Source organism: Fonsecaea pedrosoi (assembly GCF_000835455.1).
Source record: "Fonsecaea pedrosoi CBS 271.37 unplaced genomic scaffold supercont1.1, whole genome shotgun sequence".
NCBI classification, from domain to species: domain Eukaryota; kingdom Fungi; phylum Ascomycota; class Eurotiomycetes; order Chaetothyriales; family Herpotrichiellaceae; genus Fonsecaea; species Fonsecaea pedrosoi.
The window spans coordinates 2,634,299-2,659,544 of record NW_013550615.1 but is presented as its reverse complement, the minus strand read 5'-3'; the positions used below and the strand labels follow the sequence as shown (position 1 = coordinate 2,659,544).

Below are 25,246 nucleotides of genomic sequence, written 5' to 3'. Positions count from 1 at the left end.
CTAGGCACCTACCTACAGACAGCAGGTCACCAGGCACCTATTATTACTCGGTGCTCCGTAATCGTGTAGAAAGGGACCGAAGGATCAGTAAACATCGGAAACACAGAGGCAGATCATCCGTGCGGGCGCTGATGCGCTGGTGCAAGGGGGCCCAATAGTAGTTGCAGTTCGCATGGGCGCACTCTCTTCCTGTGCGTGGATTGAAATGAAAAATGGTATGAGGATGGTATGGACGGTTTGAACAAACAAAACGAGCCCACATGCCCTTTTCAGCTCTCCTACCACTGTCCCGATCCATTCCCAAGGCGCTCGTATCCATAATATCAAGTGACCGACCCTTTGGGTAGGTGGTAGGCGGAACGTGTGTGGAATGTAGGCCCAGTGTATCACACGAGAGAGAGTATTTGTCATTCATCAGACACAAAACCAACACCTGTCAAAAAAAGAACTAGCTTGCATGCTTGCGTGCGTGTTGTCGATCGCAGAGTCGCCGGCCGGTCTGCTTTGGAGGTGCCAAGGTCCGGTGCGTTGGTCTATTTGAGCTATTATTTAAGCCCCAGTGGTCGGTTAGAGTACGAGTTGCTTGGTAGTTGGTTAGTTGGTGGTAGTCATGTTGCATTCATTTTCTTGCGTGTGTAGGTGCAGGTATGTATGTAGGTGGGCATGGTGGTGGGCTCGCGGCTCCGAGGCGGGGTTTAACAATGTAATAAAGATTGATGTAATGGTGGAGGAATGTGGCGAGTATGGCATGGCATGTGGTGCCATGTATGTATTGTATTGTAGAAGTATGGTATGTGGCCAACATATAGAGATGCTTTTGCTTTGTTGTAGAGTTTTGGAAGAGGTTGCCGATCTCCAGCACCTGCAGAGTTTAATGGAGAATCCGAGAAAGTGGCCCAACAGACCGTCTACTCTGTAACAAAGAAGAGAGCTGAAAAGGCTGGCACACTAGCACGGCCGGGTTTCTTTGGCGGGGGGACCCCATTTCGAGAGCATCATTAGGCGAAGGCCGTGACAGTGACGGTGACGGTGACTCCCAAGGCTTGCACATGCTGATTTGGGCCAGAAACTTTCCGGACTACCTCGTACTTACTTATCCTTTGTCCAAGGAAAGGGTCTAGAGCTCTGTGCACAAATGGTGACTGGGACTTTACAGTAGCTTTTTCCCCCAGGGTTTTCAGCTGCTATTGGAGTGATGGGGAAGCAGACCAAAAAAGCAAGGCGATGGAGAAGGGCAGGAAGAAGAGGGTCGAGGGGGGATCTGCACAACGAGGACCGACGAGTATAACTGGCACCAGCTGGCTGGCGATCTGTGACGGGATGCAGGCTGCGAGTTGCGAGCTGCAACAAGCTGGAGCTGTTGTTGTAACAACAGCTTTCAGCTTCAGCTTCGACGAGTGGGACGGCAGATCTTTGTTTGGATCTTTTTCTCCTGAAGTTGGTTTTGGGGGTCCTTGGCTGCCCATTGATAGGCTGTAGCTGGCGTCCACCAAGGCTTCGGTACGAGTTGAAAAACAATGCCGTCGATACTAACAAGTAGGTACCTACACAGAGTTAGCCAGTGGTAGCCAGTATTCCCTTTTTCCGGCCAGCATTCCCTTGCTCCAACACCCTTGTGCCTTGTGTCTGCCATGTGTTGTGTAGTGTGTACTCGGGAATAATGGACAATAATAATGCCTCGAGCCGAACAAACGCATCTGTACAAGTGGCACATACCGAGTACATTTCCATGAGCCTGCCTGTTATGCGTGAAATGATGTATGGCATCTCCAACGGAAAGCCTGGCAGCCCGGGAAGAGGATCGTCGGAGTAATAGTCGTTCCTTGTTCTCCCCCAGAAAGTAATCACTTACCAACAAACCCACCCAACCAGCCGGAGCCGGAGAGAATATTTCAGGGCGAGATACTCGGTACCTGGACCTGGACGTGTATTTGTCAAGTACTCGTAAGGAAGTACCTCGTCCCCTCGCCCCTCGTCCCTAGCCGTAGCCGGGGCATCCCGGGGAACAATGCAAGTGCTCGTACCCTGGCCCGTCGCTGCTTTATGCCTGGGCCCGCACTCGTCAGTCGGTCAGTCGGTCAGTTGGTCGGGCTCGGGGCTCGGAATCGCTTTGGATCGCAAGCAAGCTCGCCTCGTACGTATGTATGCATGAGAACATTTCGTGCCTGCCGGGACAAGAAAAGGCGCGAGTTGCGAGGTGCAAGGTGCGTGTTGCGTGTTGCGTGTTTCGCGTTGCGAATGCTGGGACATCGGAGCCCATCTCTGCCCAGTGCCCAGTGCCCAGTGCCTAGCTAGAGCCCACCCCAGGCACGCTTGTGAACAAGAAAATACGACGACAATACGATCAACTTACAAACACCAACGTCTTCTTTTGTTGTTGGGTACGGGTGGTGGTGACGCCTCCCGCCTTTACTTTCGCAATGAATGACGTGGTCTCCTCTCGCAAGACCGGACGGCGTTGTAGACTGGACCAGGCAAAGCACCCAAAGGTCTGTCTTTGTCTTGGTTGCTGCGTATTGATTGGAGACCTCTACCTGCGTAGGTAGGGATCAGGCGGGCCAGTGCAGGTGCAGGTGCAAGTGTACGCTTCAGCCTAGGTGCCTAGGCAGGTCTGTAAGTCCTTCCTGCCCCTCTCTCTCTCTTTCTCTCTTGCTTTCCGGGTTTTGCCAATGTATTGCGTTGTTTATTTTGCTCTGCTCTTCTCTCCTCTCGTCCACTGACGGGACTGCCCAGCACCGAGGACACGTAGTTCGCTCGTACGAGTGAATCCGTCGACTTCCGAGAGAAAGAAAATGACCAAGGGCATCCATGCGGCGGGCGGCGAGCGCAAGAGGGGAGAGGAAGAGTGGAGGTGGAGGTGGCCCCGAAACCCCGTTGCTGGCTGGCTGGACTGGCTGGCTAGGTGCGCATGCTGCGTTTCAGGGTTTCAAACTTCGGCACTTGCAAAGTACGAGTTACTCGGTCCTCGTATGGAAAAAAAAAATTGAGCAAATTCCCTTTTGAGGTAGTTGTAATGCATGGCATTTTTCTCTACTAACAAAGAAGAAGTAATAGTAGTTAGAGAGTGTTTGTCAAAACAACCTTTCAAGATCTAAATCTCTCTCGCACAGAAATGCTGACTCAACCGCTCCTTGTACCTTTTGTAACTCTTGGGCTGAAGGAGAGCCTGCCCTGCCAGCCTATATGTTTGGCCGGGCCCCATTCTGTTACTGGGTAGAGGACTCGACGACGTCCATTCACAGTGCACACGTCAGATGCTTGAGCGATTCCCGCCAAGCTGGTTGGGCTGCATGGGGCCTGAATGGGAAAATCAGTTGTTAATTGGTGGTTGGCAAGGAATTCTCCTTCGAGTACCTTTGAAGGTGATTGCGACACAAGTGCATACGCCATTAAACGCCCGTGGTCAAGTGGGTGGGTGACACACCCTCCACCTTCCAGGTCTGGGGGGCCCTTGTGGGTGTCTTCTTTCCCTGGTTGTTCCACATTCTTTGATTGGAGAGCCTAGTAACCCTGAAAGAATGTACCGAAAAGTCCCAAGTGTTTTGGCGGATTTGTATGGTTGGTAGTAGTAGTGGTGGTGGTGTTGGTGGTTTTCTCGAACACATGGCCGTTTCTAGTTGATAGATGGAGAAGTCGGCATGTCTTGTCTTGTTCTTGGTCTTGGTCTTTGCTCTTGGAAGGCTTCTACTTGTACAGGTACCGAGGAGCGGGTACAGCTGTTCTCTCCTGGCAGCCAAAAAAGAAAGCCTAGGGCGCATTCCAAAAGCGGAGATTTGCGATAGGATTATTGAAACGAATCCCATTTTCTGCGAGAGGTATAGTAATGGTAATAAAGTGATCACTGATCACAATCACATCACGCGTGGAGAGTACCCAGGGCCTCTTTCCAAAAAGGAAGTGGGCTGACGAGGTTCCAGTGGATGGCCACCAAGTGGATGATGGGTAGAGATGGATGGATGGGGGATCCCTCAGGCGTCTCTCCGAGATTCAAAGAACTTGGGTGTGTTCCTGCCCTTCAGCGTCTAGTCTGTTTTATTAGCAAAGAACGAGGGGAGGGTCTTTGATTACCACTAACTCCCACCCACTTGGGGGCAGATCCACCTCTTCTATTTTTCTCGCCTCGCTCCGCCTTGTGCCTTACACGTGATTTTCCCGATGGCTACCAAAAGGGGAAGATGCGAGGCGGGTCCTCTCTGTGACGAGATACCGAATAGCTGGTTTCCGCCTCAGCCATCGTTTCGCCTGGCAAAACCCTCTCTGCTCTAGGTAGGCTCTAGGCTTTACAACCTCGTAAGAACGAGGTAATGATGGAAAATCCTCAAAGAAACGACAAACGGTGGCGGCGGGCGGGCGGGCGCTGGGCTGCAGGACTAAAGTAGCCTCGCGCGACCCCCCAAGGCCAACGCTTGGTGACAAATGCTGCTTGCACTTTGGCGGTTTTGGCGGTTTGACCCGGGAGAATGCAACCTCGTCTCTCTGAGTCTCTTCATTTCTAGGCTCCCGTACTGATTGATTGCCTGCCTGCTTGCTTCGCTGTTCTGTCAACCACTTTAGCGAGGGCTCGCAACCCTCACCCTGGACCTACGTACCTACCCACCGAGTAGTGAGTAACTCGTACCTGCGTGGCGACCTAGTCGAGTCAGTCAGTCAGTTACACGGTAGAAGGTTAGTACAGTACGAAGGAAACCGACCTCGTCGTCGTATCTACGCTACCTACAAACGGCCGACTTTGGCATTCATTTATTTCTTGCCCATGACGTCTTCTTCCTCTAATTTCCCCCCTTATCTCCGCAAACCCAACCCAACAGGACACGACAACCCGGCCTTTGTAAAATCCATTCCAAATTCCAAGACGAGGAGGGAGGCGCAGAGAAGCAAGTCGTCGCGTCTCGCTTGGCTTCTGATGATGATGGACAATCACGCCTACCGTGACATACTGTCCGTTGGTTAGCAATACGATTATGCAATTTGCAATTTACATTCTTTGTTACTGTCGCTGTGTCTGTCGATGTTCCTCGGGGGCCATCAAATGCGAATGCCAAAGTGAATGCACCGCCTCCGCCCCAGTCTCCGTGATTCCTCACCTCCCCGTAAGGCATGTATGTATGTATGTTCTTGTATGAATACCTGGCTATTCCGTACTCCGTACTCCGTATATCAACGGGATTGCCGAAGATCCTTTGTATCTACTGGGAGTTACTCGTATTTGGTTCATGCAGAGGCAGCAACATAATCGGCCCCCAAAAAACCCCCCAGCGTTACCGTCGTTCCAAGGAGACGCCGTGCCGTGGCTCTGGCGTGCCTGGCTAGCCTGGCCGGGGCCTCCGATACTTAATAATTTGGTAATGTATCGTCTGGTAATGAAGGTTGCTGCACATATAGCTAGCCCGGAGATGGTGCCTACAAGTTACTTACTGTGCAGAGTACATGTAGGTATATTATTGTGATTATTATTATTGAGTGATTAGTTACATGGTGTGGTCGATTCTGTCTTGCTCGCATAGACGGACCTGGTAGGTGTAAGTGTATGATCTTGTATCGCATACACACGAGCATGTTTGTAGGTGCTCCGGACGCGATTAGGTATATCGAACGAGTAGACGCCCCCCGGAATCTGACCTAGCCTTGCTTGCTCTCCAACCCTATCCAACAAAAAGAAATCCTTGCATTTCTACGTAGGGTCTTGTCGTATCTCGCTTCTCTCGCCTGTCACTCGTCCCAATCTCATATTCGTCCGCACAAAAGCCTCGTGATATGTTTGTATGTATCTCCATCTGTATGTCTGCATTGGCTGCACATGCACAGCGTTAGTCAGGGCGGGGTTCGTCCTTCCTTGCCCTGCCTTTGGGAAACGTGGGAACATGGAACATGGGAACATGAACCAGGGGGGGGGGGGGGGTTGGCGCTTCACCGGCTCTTTCGAGTGGATTTCAGCTCTTTGCCCATTCTCACTGGTCCAGCACGAAGCCTTGTGCGGTCGCGGTCGCTGCTGCGGTGCAGCCAGCGGCGCTGTGGTGATCGTGTCCCTGTGAGGATGAGGCATGAGGCATTTACACACACTTACACGCACACACCTCTCTCTGACGTATCATGATTCTTCCCTTTCTCAACTATGCCTGTGCAAGTGCCAGTGCAAGTTCAAAGTACGTTCGTCCCAAAAGGGTAGGCGGCTCTTCTTTCTTTCTCGTTTCGTTTCGTTTCGTTTCCACGGCCATTTGGCGGAGATAGGTAAGGCAAGGGGATTTGTTCGTACATACTACTAGGAAGCACTAAGCAGTGGTATTTCCAGTACCTCCAGTACGAGGTACTTGTGATGCTCTGGTCGTGTTTTAGTGCGTATCCAGAATCTAAATGCTACCCTCTTCCACTCCGGAAAAGAGTATTTGATCTACCTACGCTCGTAGGTTAGTGGCCGTCGTTATTCCTTGTGGGACTCCGCTGAAAATGACAAGTAACCTCGTGGGCTCGTACATACAAAGGGATGAGTTAGTCGGACGCATATCCCGCTCTTGCATTGCCTTGCCCGCGTATACCTAGCTTGTATGGCCAGCGATAAACTTGGTAGGGCTGCCCACGCCAAACCGGAACATCGTGCGAGTTTGGCTTTTCGCGGAGTGAGAAATTACCCGTTTCGGTAAATACCAGCGAGCCCGCGAGCGAACAAACGAACCAACGAACGAGAGAGCGAGCGCGCCCCCTTCTTTCGGTAGTACGTACTCGTACTACTACTCGTAGATCACTGAGCACCAGACCTGAGGTACCTGAGGTAGTAGTATTGGGTACTGTACCATACGACGGCGACACAGCGGCACCAGAGGCTGAAAGGCTGAAAAGAGCAAAGACCCGCTGCGGATTGTAACATCGAGTCAAGTCAAGCCCCAGTATAGTTTGGTAGCTAGGTAGGTAGGAAGGTAGTGCTTCTCTGCCTGCTTGCCCACTTCTCACTATTCAATTCAAAGGGTCATTTTCGAGTGACGAGTACTCAGTGGTTTTGTCGAGTACACCACTTCTCAGACCAAAAATGGCGGATATGTCCTTTTGCTCTGCACGTTGCGAGCCAGTGGATATGATGATGACCTTACTCAGCCACGGAGCCGCACCTTTGATTAACGACAGCTGTCAAAGGGCTCTGAACACTCCCCCATTGGCAAGTGGGAACCGACACAGTCTCCCCTTGTGCACTTGCCCGTGACAAGACGATGTGATAATCCCGTCACGGCTGCAAGGGCCGCAGGACTTGTTGGGTGGTCACTGGTCACCAGGGTAAAGGGTAAAGGGCAAAGGGGTGATCATGGCGAGAACTGTTTGTGACCCGTCCGCTGACTAGACCTGTAAGTGCTTTGAGCTATGGGACATGGACCCGATGAACAACAAGGTGATCGCTCTGGACGAACGCTCCACGAAGCTTTGAGGCGAGAAGAACGAAATACGGTGTGTTCAAGTCCATGTCTCCCCATCTTGTTTGCCCCCTCCCCAAAATTCAGTGGGCCATCCATCGTGGCCATTATTCTCCATCTCTTCTCCCATTTCCTGATACAGCGGCAGTGGTGGCGACTTGGGCATCTTTCTGGTGGCCGCTTGCGTTGCCCGCCACAATTGACGGCATCCTTGCGGGTTTTGTGCTCTTGACCGCAACCGCGACGATGGACAGGACGCGCACGTGGAAATCCCCGTGCTGTGATCCAAAGAAACTGTGCAAAAAACAGTCAGCTCTGACGAATCAATCCACCGCAACCAACCATCAAACCTCCTGATCATGATGCTGACCCTCCTGATGTTGCTCAGGTCCAGACTCCTGGGCGTGTTGACCAGCTTGCCACGGTATGTGGGTTTAAAGTGGTCCCATGGCACAAAGACAGACTGGTAAGACGAGGTCGTGGTGGTGGTAGAGCTGTCGATCTGGGGGAAGGGTCGGCACTTGGATTTGGAAAAGTCATACTCCCAAGATACCGTTGCTTGTTCACGGCCGTCGGATGCGTTGGGAGGAAGTTCATCCTTGAGGATCAGCGTGTAGACATTGTCGTCGGACTGGGATAGATCGATCGAGACCTCGATACCTGTGAAGGATTCCAGGTTCCAGTGTTGATCTTCGCCCACAGTCCGCTGGGAGGCAAAGCCTGCCCCGCCCAGAGCAGTGATATCGAGCGTACCGTGGAAATAGGCGGCCGTACCACGGCTTTCCAGAAAGGACTGTCGGAAGAAGAATCACCCTATATGAGCTTTGCGCACTTTTACTTCCGACGCCGCCTCCAGCCACCTCACCTCACCTCACAGTGTCCTCGTGCTTGCAGACATGGACGACCGCAAGGCAAAAGTGCAATGGCGGCGATCTTGACCCCCAAAAGCAACCAGAAAGGCCATAATGGGTAGTCGGACGTCTTGGACACATACCTGTGATTTACCGCCTCGAACCCTATCGTCGCTCGAGGTCCATTGATGGAGACGCCAGCCCCTAAAGTCCCGAGGGAGGCCCTCAACGGCCATAGAATTAGCAATGACTCCGTTTCCGAATCAGGTAGATGGCACTTTGTTGGAGCCACGCCACGCCACAGGGCCCCAAAAAAATGGTGGCTCTGGATGGTGCTTCGGCCGTGGTCCAAAATAACAACTTTGCTTACATATTCAACCCGAAAAGCACTTGACGCGGGCTTAGCGGTTCCCACGAATCCATCATGGCGATTTGCCCAGAGATGCAGCCCGGCACATGGGGATGCGAAGGATTCAGAGACACACAGAAGAGAGAGAAAGAGGACAAGAGAAAAAAGGGTCCCTTGATTCCTTCCTTCTCCTTTTGCCCCCCTCCCCCTGCTGCCCTACGTGCCCTGGTCACAATCTCAATTCTAGACCTTTGCGCACAAAACAAGAGCGCGCGCGTGGTGTTGTTTGGACTGGACTGGTCTGGTCCTTGTTGGATTGTTTCCCTCCTTTACTTTCTCCCAGGGGCGGCCATCGGGATGCAGGAAGGATTCTGAGTTGCCCCCCCCAAAAAAGGGAGAATGGGAGATTTCTCAGGACCTCAACCACATCCATCCCGTTGTCCCTACAATGTACTCGGCATCGAGGGGTTTAATCAAACTCTCTTTTTTGGTGTGTCGGAAAACGTGCGCAAAGGCCGTAAAAAAAGACGCAAAGGATAGATAGATACACCGGCAGTAGATTGTGGCCGAACGGGAACGAGTTTGGCTTGAGATGAGGAATCGGCGACTGTATGTGTCCCTCGTTTGTGTATGTGTACCGCGTATGTGTGTATTCTCTCCCTCCTCTTCCCCCTCTAGAGCCCGAGGTCTGTGGTTTACCTTGGTATCGTATCCAGTGTTCAGGCGCAGGTGGCTAAACCTCATGGAGCAATGGCGCACAGAGATGCGGCTGGTAGTTTCGTCTTGTTGTAGCTTGCGGCGTCCTGCTGTGACCTGACAGGTTGCCCTATTCACTTGTCCTATTCAGCTTGCAGGGCTGAATGCAAGGCCCGTTGCGTGCATCGTATTCCCGCGTGGCATCCTGGGCGTGGTGGGTGTCTCTTCCTTCAGCTTCTTGATCTCCAGCATAGAGTCACATTTGAAATGGGTAGAAAGGAATGAAATTAACCAGAAAAGGCCGACCAGGTGAATGATAGTCACCGATACATTTCAGAACTGAAAAAGTGTTTGAATTCCCGATCGGGTTGCTGAACCCCTGTCGATATCGGGGACTATACGAGGTACTTTCTCGACATACCATTCCACCCCTGTTTGCTCTTGTACCTCTGCTGTTATGGCTACATTTATTTGGTATCCAGAACACCCCCCTACCCACCCCTCCCACCAGCTGGCTTTGGCAGCTTCCGTGGTGTCACATCAATTCCTCCCCACCCCCTCCCAACCCCCCCCTTTGCCTGCCCATCGAAGGGCTTCCATATGAGTCTAAATACCTTTTCTCGGTAAACTGGGCGTTGAGCCAGGTGAATCATAACACAGTCCGTGGCAAGAAATGCAAAAAGGTCGCTCTCCACCCATAATCGTGCGCCATTCAAAAGCAAATAGCAGCTGTCGTAGAAGCCGTCGTGCCAATTATTTGGCGCCTGTCGTGGTGCCCGTATGGACGGCAATGAGCGGTTGATGCTTGCCAAATCACAAAATAACAAAATCAAACATGCCCTCATTTGCAGCTGATGTCAAACAATTGAAAGTTGGGGCTCGCCGTCCTTGACACAGGCGTGAGCGGGACATCAAAGTAGTTGGGCGAGTTGTGGGCCGAATCCATCGAGTATGGATCAGTCAGAGGTGGTGTCTAGCCAGAGGAAGTCAGCATTTGAGCTGGGCACTTTGGTAATTTGAAAGCCGGTGAATTTCTTTTGGAATTGAGCCGCCTTTTCTCTTTCTTTGTGCTGCTCAGACGTGTGGGCTGGAATATGAACGGGAGAAGAAAGTGGTGGGATTTACATGAGAATGAGCCCCCGAGTATGCTTGATGTGAGGGCATTTCTAGACCGGCCAGCGAGGCATAGTTCATGCTGAAGGGACTCAACATGTCGTCGTCTCCAAACAGCTGGTCCTGCTTCCCAAACGTCGAGGGCAGCATGGCGGGTAACGTCGGCGGCAGACTCGACGATGGCACATCTAATTGGTATTGGTAATTCGAGTAGTAGCTGGCCGTGTTGTCATACGTGGGGTGTTGTTGGTGCTCATACTGGAGGTATGCTGTGGTCGGAGGGTATGACGAGAAGGTAAATGCCGGTTGCGAATGGATCGATAGATGGCGTCCAGCCGCAGTGTCAAAAAGTGATGAATGGTCATCCAAAGGCAAAATCTCTGGCGACGCTCTCGGCACCTCGTGTGACACACTTGATCTGGATGGCTGGCGGACCATGGATTGAGTTTGTTTCTGGGAAGTCTCCTTGGCTGGAGTGGTAACTAGTTCCGAGTGCTGTTGTTCCGGCGAAGCAGACGATGACCCAGCGCGGCGCTCTAGATCTTCGAGTCTCCTCTTGAGCTTCTTACGATAGTTTCGCTGTATGGCGTGTTAGGATATTGACCAAGACCATCCATCGGTTAAAAAAAAGGTGATGGTATTTACCTGAGCGATCCGGTTCTGGATGCGTCTTCTCTCAGCCAGGTCGGAGATCTTGGTCCAATCCTCATTCGGGTTCGCAGATGCGCTGAAGGCAGAGCTGCTGGCGTGAGTTGATGCATATCTGGAGTGGCCGGCCATTGTGGCTTGGGAGTGGGTGTAGGAGTAGCTGTGACTCCGATGCATGATGGGTGAGGGGGGATATGTGTGGGTATGTGTGGGTGTGTGTATATGTGTAGGCAGAAAGCACAGCGACCAAGCTTGTGTTGGAGCAAAGTGATGGGATCGAGTCTTGCTTGAGATTGATATTGGGCAAGAAGAAGGAAGATCTAGATGAAAGGCGAGGGCATGTTCAAGGTCTTAATAGTTTCTTTTGTGATCAGGGAAACTAGTCAATCATATGTATGGCCAGGACGCTGGGTGCATGGGACGCCCCAAAACCCATGTCCCTCGATATATAACATAAATTACCGCTTTACCTGAATGGAGGATAGTGGGTGGCAGCAGGGGGATCGAGGGCACAAGGACACAAAAGTTCAACCGGGGGTGCGTGCGTTCCAACTCCACTCTCGAAGGCGTTGGAGCCACATGTTGCTGTGCTGCTGTCCAAGTTAGAGTGCGATCAAATGCCTTGCTCCCTTTGTGCCTACCTACTACACTTGGTGTGGTGTCCAACCCATGACAATTCCAGGCCCGCCCACCAAGCCCTGGCCCTGCGAGGCGGCGACGCGGGAACGACAGGGGGGGCGTTTGGGAGGAGATGGAAGTGCGAACAAAGAGCCAGGGATGTTTGACCGCCCCGGGAAGTGACAGGGATGCTACGGTGGTCCTGACCAGGGTGTGGGTAGCGCGGCCCACGCTGGTGGAAGAGGAGAGGGAGAGCGAGAAGTGGGCGCGGTGGACAGGGCTGTGGACGAACGAGGAGGCGGGACGAGACGGAAATAGTGATGGAAGGATGAATTTTGGGAAGAAGCAGAGAGGTGCAACGTCGTAGTTGCTGCGCCCCTGCAACCTACCTAACCACATGAGGGTTAGCTCCTTGCTGCTCTGAATAGCGAAAGTCGGTCTGCACTGAGGCAGCGAGCGGCCACTCTGTCGCTCCCGACACTGTCCGCCCGCCTTTGTTTGGGTGGCAGGTGGCCAGTGGCCAGTGCCCGGGAACCAGTAGGGGGTACCTATTCCTACCTGCCTAGTGGGCACTAGGCATTGAGTTCACTTGGGGCACTTACGAGTTAGCTAGGCCGCCCCCCTCCCTTCTCTCTCTGCCCCCCCCCTCCAAGTGCCCAAGGGCCCCCGAGTAGAAATCAACTCACTGGGCAGATTCGGTGAACAATAGGTACGAATAGGTAGGTAATCACCAAAAGGGCCCTCCGGAATGGCGGAGCCTTAGGGAAACCCAAGCATTATTCCAAACAACCACCTCTGTAGCCTAACTCACTTCTGGGTACGACAGCCTCCGAGTAGTAGGTAGGTAGGTGCCTTGCCTATCTCCGAGAACTTCACTCGAGCTCGCAACTTTACGAGCTCGCCGAGTTCACCGAGTACAGATTCCATCTTCATGGTCTGTCTTTTGATGACTCGATGCCCGGAACTCCCGCAACCCAGGTTACCAAGTACCGATCTTCGTGACCTGCCTTTCATGGTCATTTTCTCGACGCACGAGCCCTTTTGGTGCCCGGGAACAAACCTGCTCCTCCTCCACCCGTGACCATTGCGCACCTCGTCACCGTCACAGATCTCAACCTCAATCTCCCACCCCCCTCCCACCAACCTCCTCCACTACACCGGCACAAAACTGTTACTCTCAACATACTGAGTGCAGTACCTCCCCTAATCCTCCCGCTCAGATTTCCACCCTCGTTTCATCCTGCCCTGTGGTTTGTTCCGCAGTCGGCTCCCAAAACAGCCTGCGCCCCTCATACCGTGCGTATTCTACCACAAAGCGAATCCAAGTCCTTGCAACCCTTACCTCTTTGGTGTCTCCCCCCATTCGCCTATGCCCACGAGGGACCCGCTGGACATACTAAAGAACGAGCTTGGCGGCCGCACTCTGGACGAATTGAGTAATATCCCTCTTGATACTTACCGGGGGTTGTAACCGCCCTACGAATCTGGCAGGCCATTTCGACTTCAGGACTTTGTGCAACAATTAGGGGAAAAGGGCCCCTAGCTCATAATCCATACCCATGTCTATTTCAGAAATCACCTCTGTTTTGATACCCCCGGCTTTTTTTTCCTGCGCCGTGCTCGATTGCCCGGCTCCCCAGACATTTTATTTACCCCCAATGAACGAGATACGGTGCCAAACCACGCAGGGTACGCATGAAGCATAGCTCGCTCGCTGATTCAATTAATTGCCAGCACTAGACGCGCTTACCATCCCTATCAGGTACAGGCTCTACCGAGTGCTACTGGTACAGTTGTTGACGACCATACTCCGGTGAGCAATCTGCTCGACCTGGTGGATGGACAGAGGATTTCTTTCCAGGACGCCTGCTGCTGTTTCCAGCAGCCATGGTCCAAAGGTCCACCACGCAGATGTGCGCGGCGTCCAAATGTCGCCGGGAAAAGCCGCAGTCCCGGCCATCCCTATGGGATTCATGGATGGGGTGACAATTACTTTTGGGGTATCAAAATTGATGCTCCAAACCACCTCTCCAAGAGCGATCCAGATCATCCCCGATGCACAATTCTTGAATTACAACGACAGAGGTATCCCACAATCACCTCTTGTGCACGTCATCGAGGAGACCGAAGTCTCCTCGTACAGTAGCAGCAATTACAAGCATTGGCAATGACATAATTGCCTCAGTCCGAGAGACATAATTGTCAAATAGGCTTCCACCCCAGGTTTGCCTGTACTGATGATTAATGGCGTGGTCTCGGGGGTCGTCGTGTCACCGTGTGGTGCTAGGTTTCTCTCCATTGTCTGATCATTCAGCAAAAGTCGCCACTAGAAGCGACTGCGTACATACACACAATGTCAGCTTGCATACGGGAGGACAATCTTGATTGAAAACTCGGGCGTCCTATTCCCCCCTCATGTTGAGCGTATCGACTTGGTAATGCTCCATCAACGTGCTGGCAGGCCCTATCCCCCACAACTTCTACGAAATCTTCCTCATTGATTTGGCAGCTCCATCTTCAGGCTACCCGGGATTCACCTTGTTGTCTATGGCATGACCTCACAGCATAACTTCGTGATATCTGAGCAACGAAAATCCGTGCAACATTAGGTAAGTGGCCCTCCTAATTTCCCGCGGGACCTAACCATGTCGAAGCCGGCTCGCCGTTCCCCAGCCACCACAGTTTCATCCTTGGATTTACTGAATATTCCCCGACATCCTACCTGTGGCCGTGGCTACCATTTTCAGCGTGGCTGCGGCGAGTGGGTTCCTGCGCCTCCGCTATTTCAAATACTTCAGTGTGCGCCTGGAGATTTCCCAATTGGGGCTTCTCGACATTAGTATTCTGGATCGTATTTCCCAGCCTCGAAAATTGCCCGGCGTTTGGAACGTCTAGTAAATCGGCGGTGGCCTTTTTGGTCATCACCGTCCTGATTTGAAAGGAGACATGGCCAGTATAACGGGTTTGCTCCATAAGCCATTACCGGGCATTCGATACCGAGCTTCTCAGCCGGAACCGCACCTTCATGACCAGTCGTTCCTGCTCTATTGGGTCAACCCGACGCTCGGCTGACCTTGATGGGGAGCAGAAAGATAGGTCAACGAAATCATCTCAGCCCTAAGATGTCGACCTGCCTTATTTGGAACTCGCTCTTTGCTCTAGCTCCGCGATCATTGGTTTCCAGGGAGGTGGTACCGGGTCCGTTCTGTAGCTGCTCAGATGTGGGGGCGACGTTGAAGCGCGCCTCATCAAAAGGACCTTCTCCAGATTTCTCAACGTTACATGCCTGTGTGGCTAGAGGTCAAGGATGGAGCCCTCAATCTTCAGAATGAGGTGGTCAGAGATGTGGATCCTCGCAAAGGTGCTCTGTCATCCCATCCTGTCAATGTGCAGGTGGCCAGTGATTAGGAGCACGACGACAGAGTATCAGATGCTTTTGAATCAAAGCAGCAATGTACTAACAAGCAGATTTAAAAGCAGCATCCACTAATGAACGAGATCTGGGCCAACTATCGCGGAAACGAGACTGCGCAATTACAAATGGCGCGTTGAGTTTAATTTATCGGTCGTCCATGCCCGATAGCAGAAGCCGACTGTTTCGATCAAACCACGAGCATGGGGGACTAAACTCAAGGCATAGGAGGCATGAGAAACAGCGTCAGACCAATGTTCCAGAAAACAAAGAGCCATTGGCCGTCGGGAACGCATAATTAATTACGCAGGAGCATGGCCCTGAGTCCACATCCGCCCCATCCCGACTTCCCGATTGAGGAACGACACCCCGTCGGCGATTTCATGGTTTTCCGCCAATGAGAACGAGATCATCCCGTCAGCCTTAAGGCCTGACCCAATGCCAGAAACAGCTTAAAGGATCATTACCGTTTGACCCCGTCCGTCCTGGTACGCCAAGCCCTTTGTGGTATTCGGGGGCGAGCCTAACTAGGCTTCGAGCGTCTGAAGCGTGACAGCCTGAAGCCAGCGGCCAACCAGCGGGCCAGCGCCACGGCGCTCCCGCAGCGTCTAATACTTGTCCTAGTGCGAGCGCCAACGCAACGATCGCCCACCCTGCATCGCCTCAAGAATGGCTGACAAAGGAAACCCAAAAATAAAGGACCTCCTTGGTAGGTGTCGCGTCGATCCTTTGATCACAGAACCCCATCGCAGCTCGCAGCGATCAGGTCAACCAACCGTTGAGCTGAGCCACCAATCACTGAGCTAAACACACATCCAGCTTTCCACACCGTCCCCCTCAAGAGGTCCTTTTTCATAGCGAGCAGTTTGCACGGCCACAATCCGTCTTCGCATCTCCCGGGGACTGGCAGTTGTTTAGGGCCAAATTGGTATTTGAATTCATTTGGTATCTGAAACACTTCACTAAAGATGTAAAGTTCGAGGCAGGTCCTTTGTTGTTTTCCGCGACTTTCCAGAAGCAGAACGAAGAAGCTTGGTACGGTACCAATACGCAATGCCGTTTCTGTAGCTAGTACCTCGACTGGTCGAGGAGATCACCCTAGCGCGAGACCCTGGACAAAAGACATCAAACCCTTTTTGGTAGCAGGATTGAATATTCCCATTGGATCGTTCAGAAGCGTGCCCCGCTAGCCCCATATCTATTGCTGTCCCCCTACCAATTTATACCGGCCCCCAACTTGAGTTCCTGGTGCGAAGGGCGACAATACCTTACACGATTTCCCGGCAGAAGTGCCGAAGTCATCGATGAAGGGCCCCTCCTCCCCCCCCACCCCTTGCAAAACGCGCCCTGCCCTCCAGATCCACACAACCCTCCCATTCCAGGCCTTTGCTACAAAGTACCCTTACCTGAGAGTAAGTATTAGGGACCACTCCATCTGAGAGATACCGGTACGGGCATTAGATACGGTAGGTAGGTACAGCACCTCGTACTGTACGAGGTTGGTACTCCGTAAACTCGTAGGGCTTGCTTTGGTGTTATTATTCCCACTTTTTTTTTTCTTCTAAAAAGTTGTTGTCCACCATGTCCTTGTTCTCTCGTTCGTCCAACGGGTCCGCACCCTACCCTTGCCCTGCTCGTCTTGCGCGTTCGTTTACGGCCTTAGGCCCTTTTTTTATCCCTTCTCCCGCAATCAACCAATGTATGTACGAGTACAAGGTAGGTCGGTACCCTGCCCTGTGCTGCCCTACCCTACCCTACTAGTATCGTACCCTTTCTGGACAAGAACCAAAGGTGGAGGGAAGGGAGGGGGCCATCGCCCATGGGCTGCTGTGGCTGGCCGGGGAGGGGAGCGTCATCCACCAATCCCAGCACCCGTTTCCCGCTTTGGCACTAATGTACGTACCTGGTCTGGTCGTTCGTTCGGTCGGTCGGTCAGTCGGTCATTCCCAGGTGTTTTTTTTTCCCCCAAGGGTCAGGATCAAGATGGGCTTTTCGAGCATCAGGTATACCAGGTAGGTACGTTATCATCTTGTTCGCTTGGTTCCTTTCGGGAGCTTGCACGTTTTTCATTTTAGGGGGGGGGGGCCCCCTTCCCGGGGCCAAGGGACATCAAGGACATCAAGGTAAACCAAGTATTCCTTTCTGCTCCCGGTACCTACGGAGTGTGTACGTATGTATGCATGTAGGTACCCGGTTCTTGTCCTGATTCTGGCAAGGCAATAATTGCTTTGGCCCCATGTAACCAAGATACCTACGGAGTACGGTGCCTATGTTACATACCGACGACGAGTATGCCTCTCTACATCCGCCTAGTCGTGACTTGCAGGTTTGGGAGACATGGAAACCCCTTCCTTCCTCTCCCTCACCCTCCGTGCCCAAGATGTGCGTTTCTCCCTCTACCTACCTACCAAGCTACCCTTTCCACCCTTGTTGCCTGTCTGCACGACCCAACCGTTCCATGTGCCCAGCTAGCTAGCTAGCTAGCTAGTAGTAGCACAAAGGAGATCTGTCCTCCCCCTACCAGGCAGGCTGAAGGGATTCAGGAGGCGTTTCACCACCGCTGTAGGTACATACTTACATACTCACAAGTGTATGTAGGTATGTAGGTATGTATCATGTAGGGCGGTGGATCAGCTATGGTACGGAGAGCATAGTGTACACTGCCACCTCCGTACCTACACTTCATACCTACGGTACTGACCCGCGTGTTGCAGGGAGCGCATACTCATGATCTCCCGGTCGTTGTCGTGTTTGATATTGTTGTTGTTGTTGCTTGTCGTTGTCGTCGCCCTGCCCCCTTGTTCCTTGTATAGTGCCCATCTTCATGCTTTACTCCCCCTGTTTCGGTTAACAGGACTAGGGCTCCGGGGCGGAAATCACCCTGTCGTGCCGACCTGCCACCCTGCCTGGTGCAGTCTTCCAGAAGCCCAACAACCCCCTTCCTTCACTCGCGATACAAAACCCGTCTCTCGGAGGATCACTTCTTCCCTTCCCCCCTGCCTCCATTCCCTGCTCGCTTGCTATCCCTTCCGTACCCCAGGGCGCGTAGGGTACAAGATTACAAACACACAAAGGGCCAGATCGACGGGTCCCGGCCCTTCGTCGCCCCAAGGGACATCTGCATGTCTACATGTGCTTGAGCATAATCTCAACAGGGGGATGAGGGGGAAGAAAGGGGGAAACAGGGAGGAGACTTCATTTGATAGCGGCCCGGCGAGATTTGATACTCTTGCTTGAGAATAAACTGGAAATGATAGGCGGCGGCAGTTGTTCAACAAGCCAGAAAACTCTTACAACAACCCCCGTCTCCCTTGGGTCCCCTTCACTTGCGATCGATAGTGCCGTGCTCTTCCCCTGGCGTTGTTGATACACAGATGCCGACTGAACAATAGTTGAACCAACGCGGGTTTTCTGTCTCTTTGGCCCCGAACTTGACGTCGGCCACAATAGTGAGTGGGGATGGGTGATGATCGCCACCCAGGATTTGGAATACATTGCAATGGATACAGCCCCCAGCATCGCAGTACCTACCCATTGAATACCACTGGAGTATGGAGCGCAGTCCCTCACAACTTTTGCGGTTTGAATTCTTGGTCTCTGCCACAAAGTCGGCACTGTCGCGGGCAGCAAACCCTTCAGCGAAGTCGCTCTGGGAAGGGTTGGAAAAGTTCCGTGTCTTCCATTTCCTCCAACATCGCCCGACACTCTCTTCACGGTGGATGTTTTCCTCAGCTAAGAGGTCCACCCCTCCCTCACCCATCTGCCTGGAGAGGATTGTGTAAATTTTCATTTCAATCCAATTTGCCGTCTTTCACACTTCGTGCCGGCGCTGTAGATCTGACACAAAAGCATCTCATACAACCCCTTCTGCCTCTTCTGGTCCAAGATGGTTGCCACTCGGAACAGGATTACCTATCTCTTCCTCTTTCTGTTAATCAGGGTCAGTGGCCTTTTGCTATGACGACGGGCCAATCACCACTTTTTGGCCCCCCCCCCCGGTTGAGAAGTCGCCCTACGGGCGTACGAGGAGTAGCCACCTCCTTGTGATTGGGAGACTCTGACATAATCCTCCACGCAATACGGGTTCAGTGGAAGAGAAGGGTAATACTGGTGAGCAACACCTCTCCCTCTGTTAAAGAGGCAACAGCCTGTTCACGCACGGGCTTTGGGAAGGTGCTGTTGCCGTCCTGGGTGTATGGAGGCGAGGTGGTCGAGAAAGGTAAAGGGGGAAAGCTCGTTGTAGGGCTAGAACGGAGTCTGGAGCGCGTGCTGTGGTTGATACGGGGCCCAAATACCCGTGTCATATTTGAAATGATCCTTCGAAACGCAATGCGTGGTTGATCGTTGGCCAAGGAAAATCCCTGCCCATTGTCCCTGCCCAAGAGCGAGCAAATAAAGGACCCGCAACAGTCCTCTCCATCCCTGGTGTCCTCGTTCCTGGCCTTATGTCAGCCCGTCGGGGATGTACTGGTGGTGCTACCAACAGTGTGGGTGCCGTCGATGACAGGCACTCTGCTTGCTCCATCTACCAAGGGACCCCCCCTCTATTGCACATGTCCGCCTGTATGCAGAGCAGCGGACACCACAGGGGCACATCTGGTTGGCTCCCGAGCTCTTTGGACGGAGAAACGCATTCGCTTCTTTGGTGCATGAACGGTAAGTAACGACAAGATCATTCGAATGTTCTCGATGATCCTTCCGACGCGTAGAGATTCTGGGCTTCCGGCATGGATAGGCTGGTTTGCCGTCGATACAGGACCTGCAGAACTCCAAACACGCCTATGTGATGGGGATCAATCTCCCGCATTCCGATGATCGAGCGATGTGAACCATGGATGTGCCGGTGGTGGTGAATTGGCTGGCAACGAAAACTGTTGATTGCCGCATGTCTGCCTGGCACGCGCATGCCAGGCGCTCGAGGCATTGCCGTAAAGAGTCGGAGCTACTTTGAGGAAATGGTTGGTTTTGCCACCTGCCAGAAACGCTCTCGTCGTTCACCAAAGTGTTGGCGTTTCGACCATACCCTTGTACTCCAATTTGCTACTGGGAGTCCAGAACCTGGTCTCGTGCTCAAATGGAATCCTTCGAGGCATATGAGACACCAGAGATGGAGGACACGTTGCCAGTGTCAACACTCCCATCTGGCGATACGCTGTGCTCTATGTCTTCCGTATTAAGACGTGCGTGTGTTGAAAAGGGGTTGGAAGCAGACACTGAGCCCAAAGAGCACAGGAGTCGGGATTTCCCGGCAATAGTTCTTCTCCCGTTTCTCGTAACACAATTTAGCCGGATGTGCAGCCGGCCAACCTTTCGCTGGCGCTCCTACAAGCACACCCATTCTCAAATTTCTGCATTTTTGAAACAGCTCCGGCAGGGGGCGTTTGGATCCAAGTGACGGATGGTTTTCCACCACCAAGTAGCAAAGGAATTTACCATTCCTTACTAAGGTCAAGCGTGGAATAGATTGCAAAGGAAGCGTGTATACCAGCTGCATACGTGCCTGAGGCTGTCTTTCCAGAGGCGGGAAGTCAACGTTCCTCTTCGACAGGAACCCAAACGAGCCATGTGAAAGTCCAGCAAGGTTTCAATTGTTTCTCTCGCGCTTCGCCAATGGACCCTTGGCAGAAAACGCAGAATAACGGTTCCATTTTTCCGATGAAGTCTGAGAAGGGGGTGACGGGGATGTTTCTTCTGAACTGTGTCGTTTCAGTGTATTGAAGCCGAAGGTATGCGCCCACGACCGCATCCTAGCATACCATCTTTCCTCAACGCTTCCATGAAGGATGATGCATAGGGGTATAATGGTGCGAGACTGGGTCCCCATGGGTAGAGCCTAAAGGCAACCAGTCCCAAGTTTCTGTGCCTTTCACATCCCCAACCGCCCACTTCTGTTTGTCTCTTGGTATTCAGGCCTTTTTTGACTGGTAACCTTATATGTAGTTGTTGTAAGGTCCTGATGGAATATGGATATTTTCCAAGATTTCTCGGAGCATCTCAATTCCCGGAACGTTATCATGCTTTGTCTTAAATGTCTCCATGGAACGCCTGAGGGCTGTGGCCCGTCGTCACCGACTTTGTGGATAGAGACCACCACTGTACTTAGGCATAACCTTGAGAAGGTAGTTTCAGAAGCAAGGCCGACACGTGTTAGTACTTAGGTTTATACAGGGGTGGCCGGGGCGCACTGTCTTGGTAGGGAGAAACACAACAGAGCAGAGCAGCAGATGTAGCGGCAAATAGGACCTATTGCATCCTGTCTAGCTCGATTCCCAGAGACGATAACAGGTATGCACACCGTGACCACACCCTTGAGGGACACATTGGGAACAGAAACAGCAAGGGCTTCTTCTGTGAGGGACAGCGAAACGGGGACATACTTCACTCTTGCCAGCCTGTAGGAGCCAAGACAGGTGTATAGGGGAAGATAGGACGAGGAAACTGACTGTGCGAGATAGTAATTTGCTAGAAATATTACATGACCAGATGACCTCACACGAGTACTTTGTGCAGTCTGTAGTGCTGGTGGAGGTAGAGAAGGCGCAGGCGATAGGTCCCCCGCTCTCCTGCTCTTCTCCTCCTCCAGTTTTTCCGGTGGGGATAATCCGTTCCGGCCTCTAGCCTCCTCAACCAGCTTTCCGTCCTCCAGCCTGCGCTCTGACATCCCCCCGTGGCCCCCTCTCTTTTATCTTCTTATTTCCGCTTCTCCCACCAGACCATCAGCCTCGCCTCACAGTCAGTCGCGGAAATATCTCCACGCCTATCCACTGCCCCGTCAACCCTGTCAAGAAGCCCTCTTGTAAGGGCAGATCTCCAAAATATCATGGTTTCTCATAGCGTCGCTACTGGCACCGGCACCGGATCAGATGCCTCTCCCCAAGCCAATGGCCATGGCGAAAAACGCAAGGCCGAAGCTGACCCAACCGCGGAGAAACAGTCACACACGAGGTCAAAAAGGAACAGATATATTTCAATTGCGTGGTAGGACTCCCGGGGGGAGAATAGCGAAGACAAGAGATGAATGAAATATGCTGACATGGGCTCTGTCAACGAAACAGCAATGAGTGTAAACGGTCGGTTGCCCTGTCTCCCACATCCTCTCTCTTCCACACCCACTTGTCAAGTAGAGGCTGATCTTTTATACAACGGCAGGCGCAAAATAAAATGCAACGGAAACACTCCGTGCCAAAGATGTGGCAATCTGAATCTCGAGTGCATCTATGCGCCGAATTGCTGCACGAACTCGCTCAAGGACTCTGCGTGCGTCTTCCCTCTTTACAGCTTGCAGACCCAACTGACCTTGGGGAGCAGTGAGTTCAACCAGATGCGCGACCATATTGCTGCACTCCAAGAGCAAGTAAACGACCTTTACGCCAGCTTGAACGAGTTGCGAAGCAGAGCCGACATCTCCTTTCCGGCTCCCATCGACCCGCAGTTCTCCCACGATGGCTCAACCCGTTCCATGTCCGTGTCGGCGTCCCGTACGCTACCACCCCTCATCTCGCCCAAGAGAGCACAGCCCAAGGCCTTGCCTCAATTTCATGGCCCGACAAGCACAGTCTACGGATTGGATGTGGCCAAATCTTCCCTTCAGACCATGGGGATCACACATAATGCACCGGACGATGGTATGATGTCTCGCGATCGAAGTCGAGCGGCATCACCTATCATGATACTTCCGCCTCATCCAAGCAAAGACCCCCTATGGTTGATTGACCATCCCGAAGTGGTTCGTCTGTGTCGCGTCTATGAGGAAGAGATTGGAATCATGTATCCTGTGGTGGACATCGATAAGGTTTTGAAGCAAGCGACCTCGTTATACAAGTTCATCGCAGCGTCCCTGAGAACTGGGCTGGGTCAACCCGGTCTCCCAGGCGCAGACACGTTCGACGATGAGGAGACCACCGTTTTAAAGATGGTTCTAGCGATAACGCTGACTGTTGAAGGACACGGACGAAGTGAGTTGGGCCAAAGATTCTTTGATGCGGCAAAACCAGCGACGGATCTGAAGTTAGTTACCGCATTGGACATCAAGTCCGTCGTCTTGACGGTATTGACGGTAAGAGGAACTTTCCGTCACGCTACTCAGGTTGTGTTGGCTGACATCCGTCAACAGGCTACTTTCTACTTCCAAAAAGATGAGGAGGCACAGGCATGGCGATTCATTGGTATCGCAGCGCGCATGTGTATAGAAATGGGGCTTCACAGAAAGGACTCGTTGCTCAAATCCTTTACGAACGAAGCTGAGTATCAGCAAGCCATTCGTATCTTCTGGACCGTCTACGCGCTCGATCGTCGCTGGAGCTTTGGCACAGGCATGCCATTTGCATTGCAAGATGCAGACATTGATCCCGCTCTGCCTGAACCGGTAAGTCACCTTGATCCGTTCCCAGTTGCCTTATTGATGTCCGGCAGGATGAGAGTCATCCATATTTGAAACACATTACCAAGTACAATCAAATCGCCACAAAAGTCTGGTACCACAATCTGGCGTATGAGGCGGGCCAGAACACGAAGAAAGACGAAATAGGATTTTTGGACTACCAGATTCTGCAGTGGTATGCACAGCTTCCCGAGTCGTTGCAATTCAACAATCGGGACCTTGCCAGAGAAAATGAGATACCTGGCCGCGGAGTGCGCCGTCTCCGACTCCTGATGTATTTGCGCAAGAACCAGGCACGAATTTCTATCTATCGGCCCATCCTCCATTCCGCGACCAGCATTATGGAGAACCGCCATTACGCACAGAATGTGATTGATGTGGCCAAGGACACCATCAACACATTGACAGCAGTGAACCAGATGTCCGATATCTACAAAACCCAGCAAGTGCTGTACAACTACTTTTTGGTCCAGGCACTCGCTGTGCTCTTCCTGTCAGTGGCTCATGCTCCGGCCGTCTTTTGCTCCCAGACCAGGCAAGAGTTCTACGCTGCGATAGAGATTGTCAAGGGTTTTAGCACTAAGTCACACGTGTCTAAGAGGCTCTGGCGGACTATTCGAGGGCTCAAGGACATGGGTGACAAGATTGGTCTACTGGCTCGCGGCGTCAGCGGCATGAATGATGCTGAACAAGACGCTCACTCAGACGCCGCGATGGCAATGGCTGGCCTTGCCGGACACAAAGTCGACTACCAGCAGCCGTATGGCAATTCGACTTCGAACCAGGCGAATGGGGGTCAAAATCAGCAAGAACTAGGAGTCAGCCCGGACGATGCATTGCAGATCACGAATGAGTTGTCCAGTCTATTCGAATTGGCTGGTGGGTATGGAGCTGCGACTCCAGGACCGGAGTCATTCAACTTCGTTGGCGCAAACGGTGAAATCAGTATGGCGGAAGGATTCAATGCGTTTGGAAATGAGCCGGAATTTGCCAGAATTATGAACGAGTTGTTTTGAAACCGAGCAGTTTGATGAGACTTTTTGGTGCCCTAGGGTACAATGATGACTACACAAATAAGGAATTGAATGTTTTCTATCCGTCATCTTTCTCGTTGCACCAGGACGCGCTGTTCATGCAGCCATTGATCTCGAATCACATGATTTTTGCCAAGACTGCTTGGGTCAGGGCTGATTGGTCAAGATTGGACTTCACTGCGCCCATCCACTTCGCTCTCTCGGGGCGCATGTCAAAAGTGCGGCCGTGGAATTCACATCCAGCTATCGTCCACCTATCATTCCTATATGATTCTGCAGACAAGAGTTGCGATCGACCTTGACCTAGAGCACGCGTATCTGTGCATGTTGCCACATTAAAGACAGGCCCAATAGGTTTTTGTATGATTTCACTGCCTGCCTACCCCTGCTCCTGAAATCAATACAGCCCGCCGAGCCACCCTCTGACTCTCCTACCTCTTATTCACTGCTCGAAACTTCCAAGAGCCAGGCAGCGAAAGCGACTGTGAGACGTCTGATACCGAGAAACGAAGGCAGTCGTGCAACCCTCCTCCATGCCTCCCACGAGTCCTGTCCTTCCTCTTTCCTGACCCCTCCCACCCCGCGCCAGACCACTCGCCCGTCTTCTCGATCATCTTACCTTCCACCAGGAAGTTGAGGTCTCACAGACAGAAGATTCTGTGTTGGACGCGACTTTTATCCCAATCTGTCTGCCCAACAAGCCTCCGCCCTGGCCGCTGGCCTGGACCGGCTCGACATTGCTTCCGAA

The 25,246-nt window shown here is 52.4% G+C and overlaps 4 protein-coding genes across 4 annotated transcripts; 2 read left to right on the top strand and 2 right to left on the bottom strand.

Annotated features, from left to right (window-relative positions):
* Positions 1-7,504: 7,504 nt before the first annotated feature.
* Z517_00961 (uncharacterized protein) lies at positions 7,505-8,484 on the bottom strand (the record flags this gene model as incomplete). The annotated part of the gene is made up of 3 exons (XM_013433923.1): positions 7,505-7,691; positions 7,748-8,190; positions 8,392-8,484. 3 exons carry the CDS (start codon positions 8,482-8,484, stop codon positions 7,505-7,507), a joined length of 723 nt encoding a protein of 240 aa, XP_013289377.1.
* A 1,650-nt stretch (positions 8,485-10,134) lies between these two features.
* Positions 10,135-11,186, bottom strand: Z517_00960 (uncharacterized protein; the record flags this gene model as incomplete). Its single annotated transcript, XM_013433922.1, has 3 exons — positions 10,135-10,266; positions 10,419-10,985; positions 11,052-11,186. 3 exons carry the CDS (start codon positions 11,184-11,186, stop codon positions 10,135-10,137), a joined length of 834 nt encoding a protein of 277 aa, XP_013289376.1.
* A 2,414-nt stretch (positions 11,187-13,600) lies between these two features.
* Positions 13,601-13,843, top strand: Z517_00959 (uncharacterized protein; the record flags this gene model as incomplete). Its single annotated transcript, XM_013433921.1, has 1 exon — positions 13,601-13,843. One exon carries the CDS (start codon positions 13,601-13,603, stop codon positions 13,841-13,843), a length of 243 nt encoding a protein of 80 aa, XP_013289375.1.
* An 8,429-nt stretch (positions 13,844-22,272) lies between these two features.
* Positions 22,273-24,480, top strand: Z517_00958 (uncharacterized protein; the record flags this gene model as incomplete). Its single annotated transcript, XM_013433920.1, has 4 exons — positions 22,273-22,341; positions 22,370-23,140; positions 23,198-23,449; positions 23,497-24,480. The coding sequence occupies 4 exons, from the start codon at positions 22,273-22,275 to the stop codon at positions 24,478-24,480; spliced, it is 2,076 nt and encodes a 691-aa protein (XP_013289374.1).
* Positions 24,481-25,246: the final 766 nt, after the last annotated feature.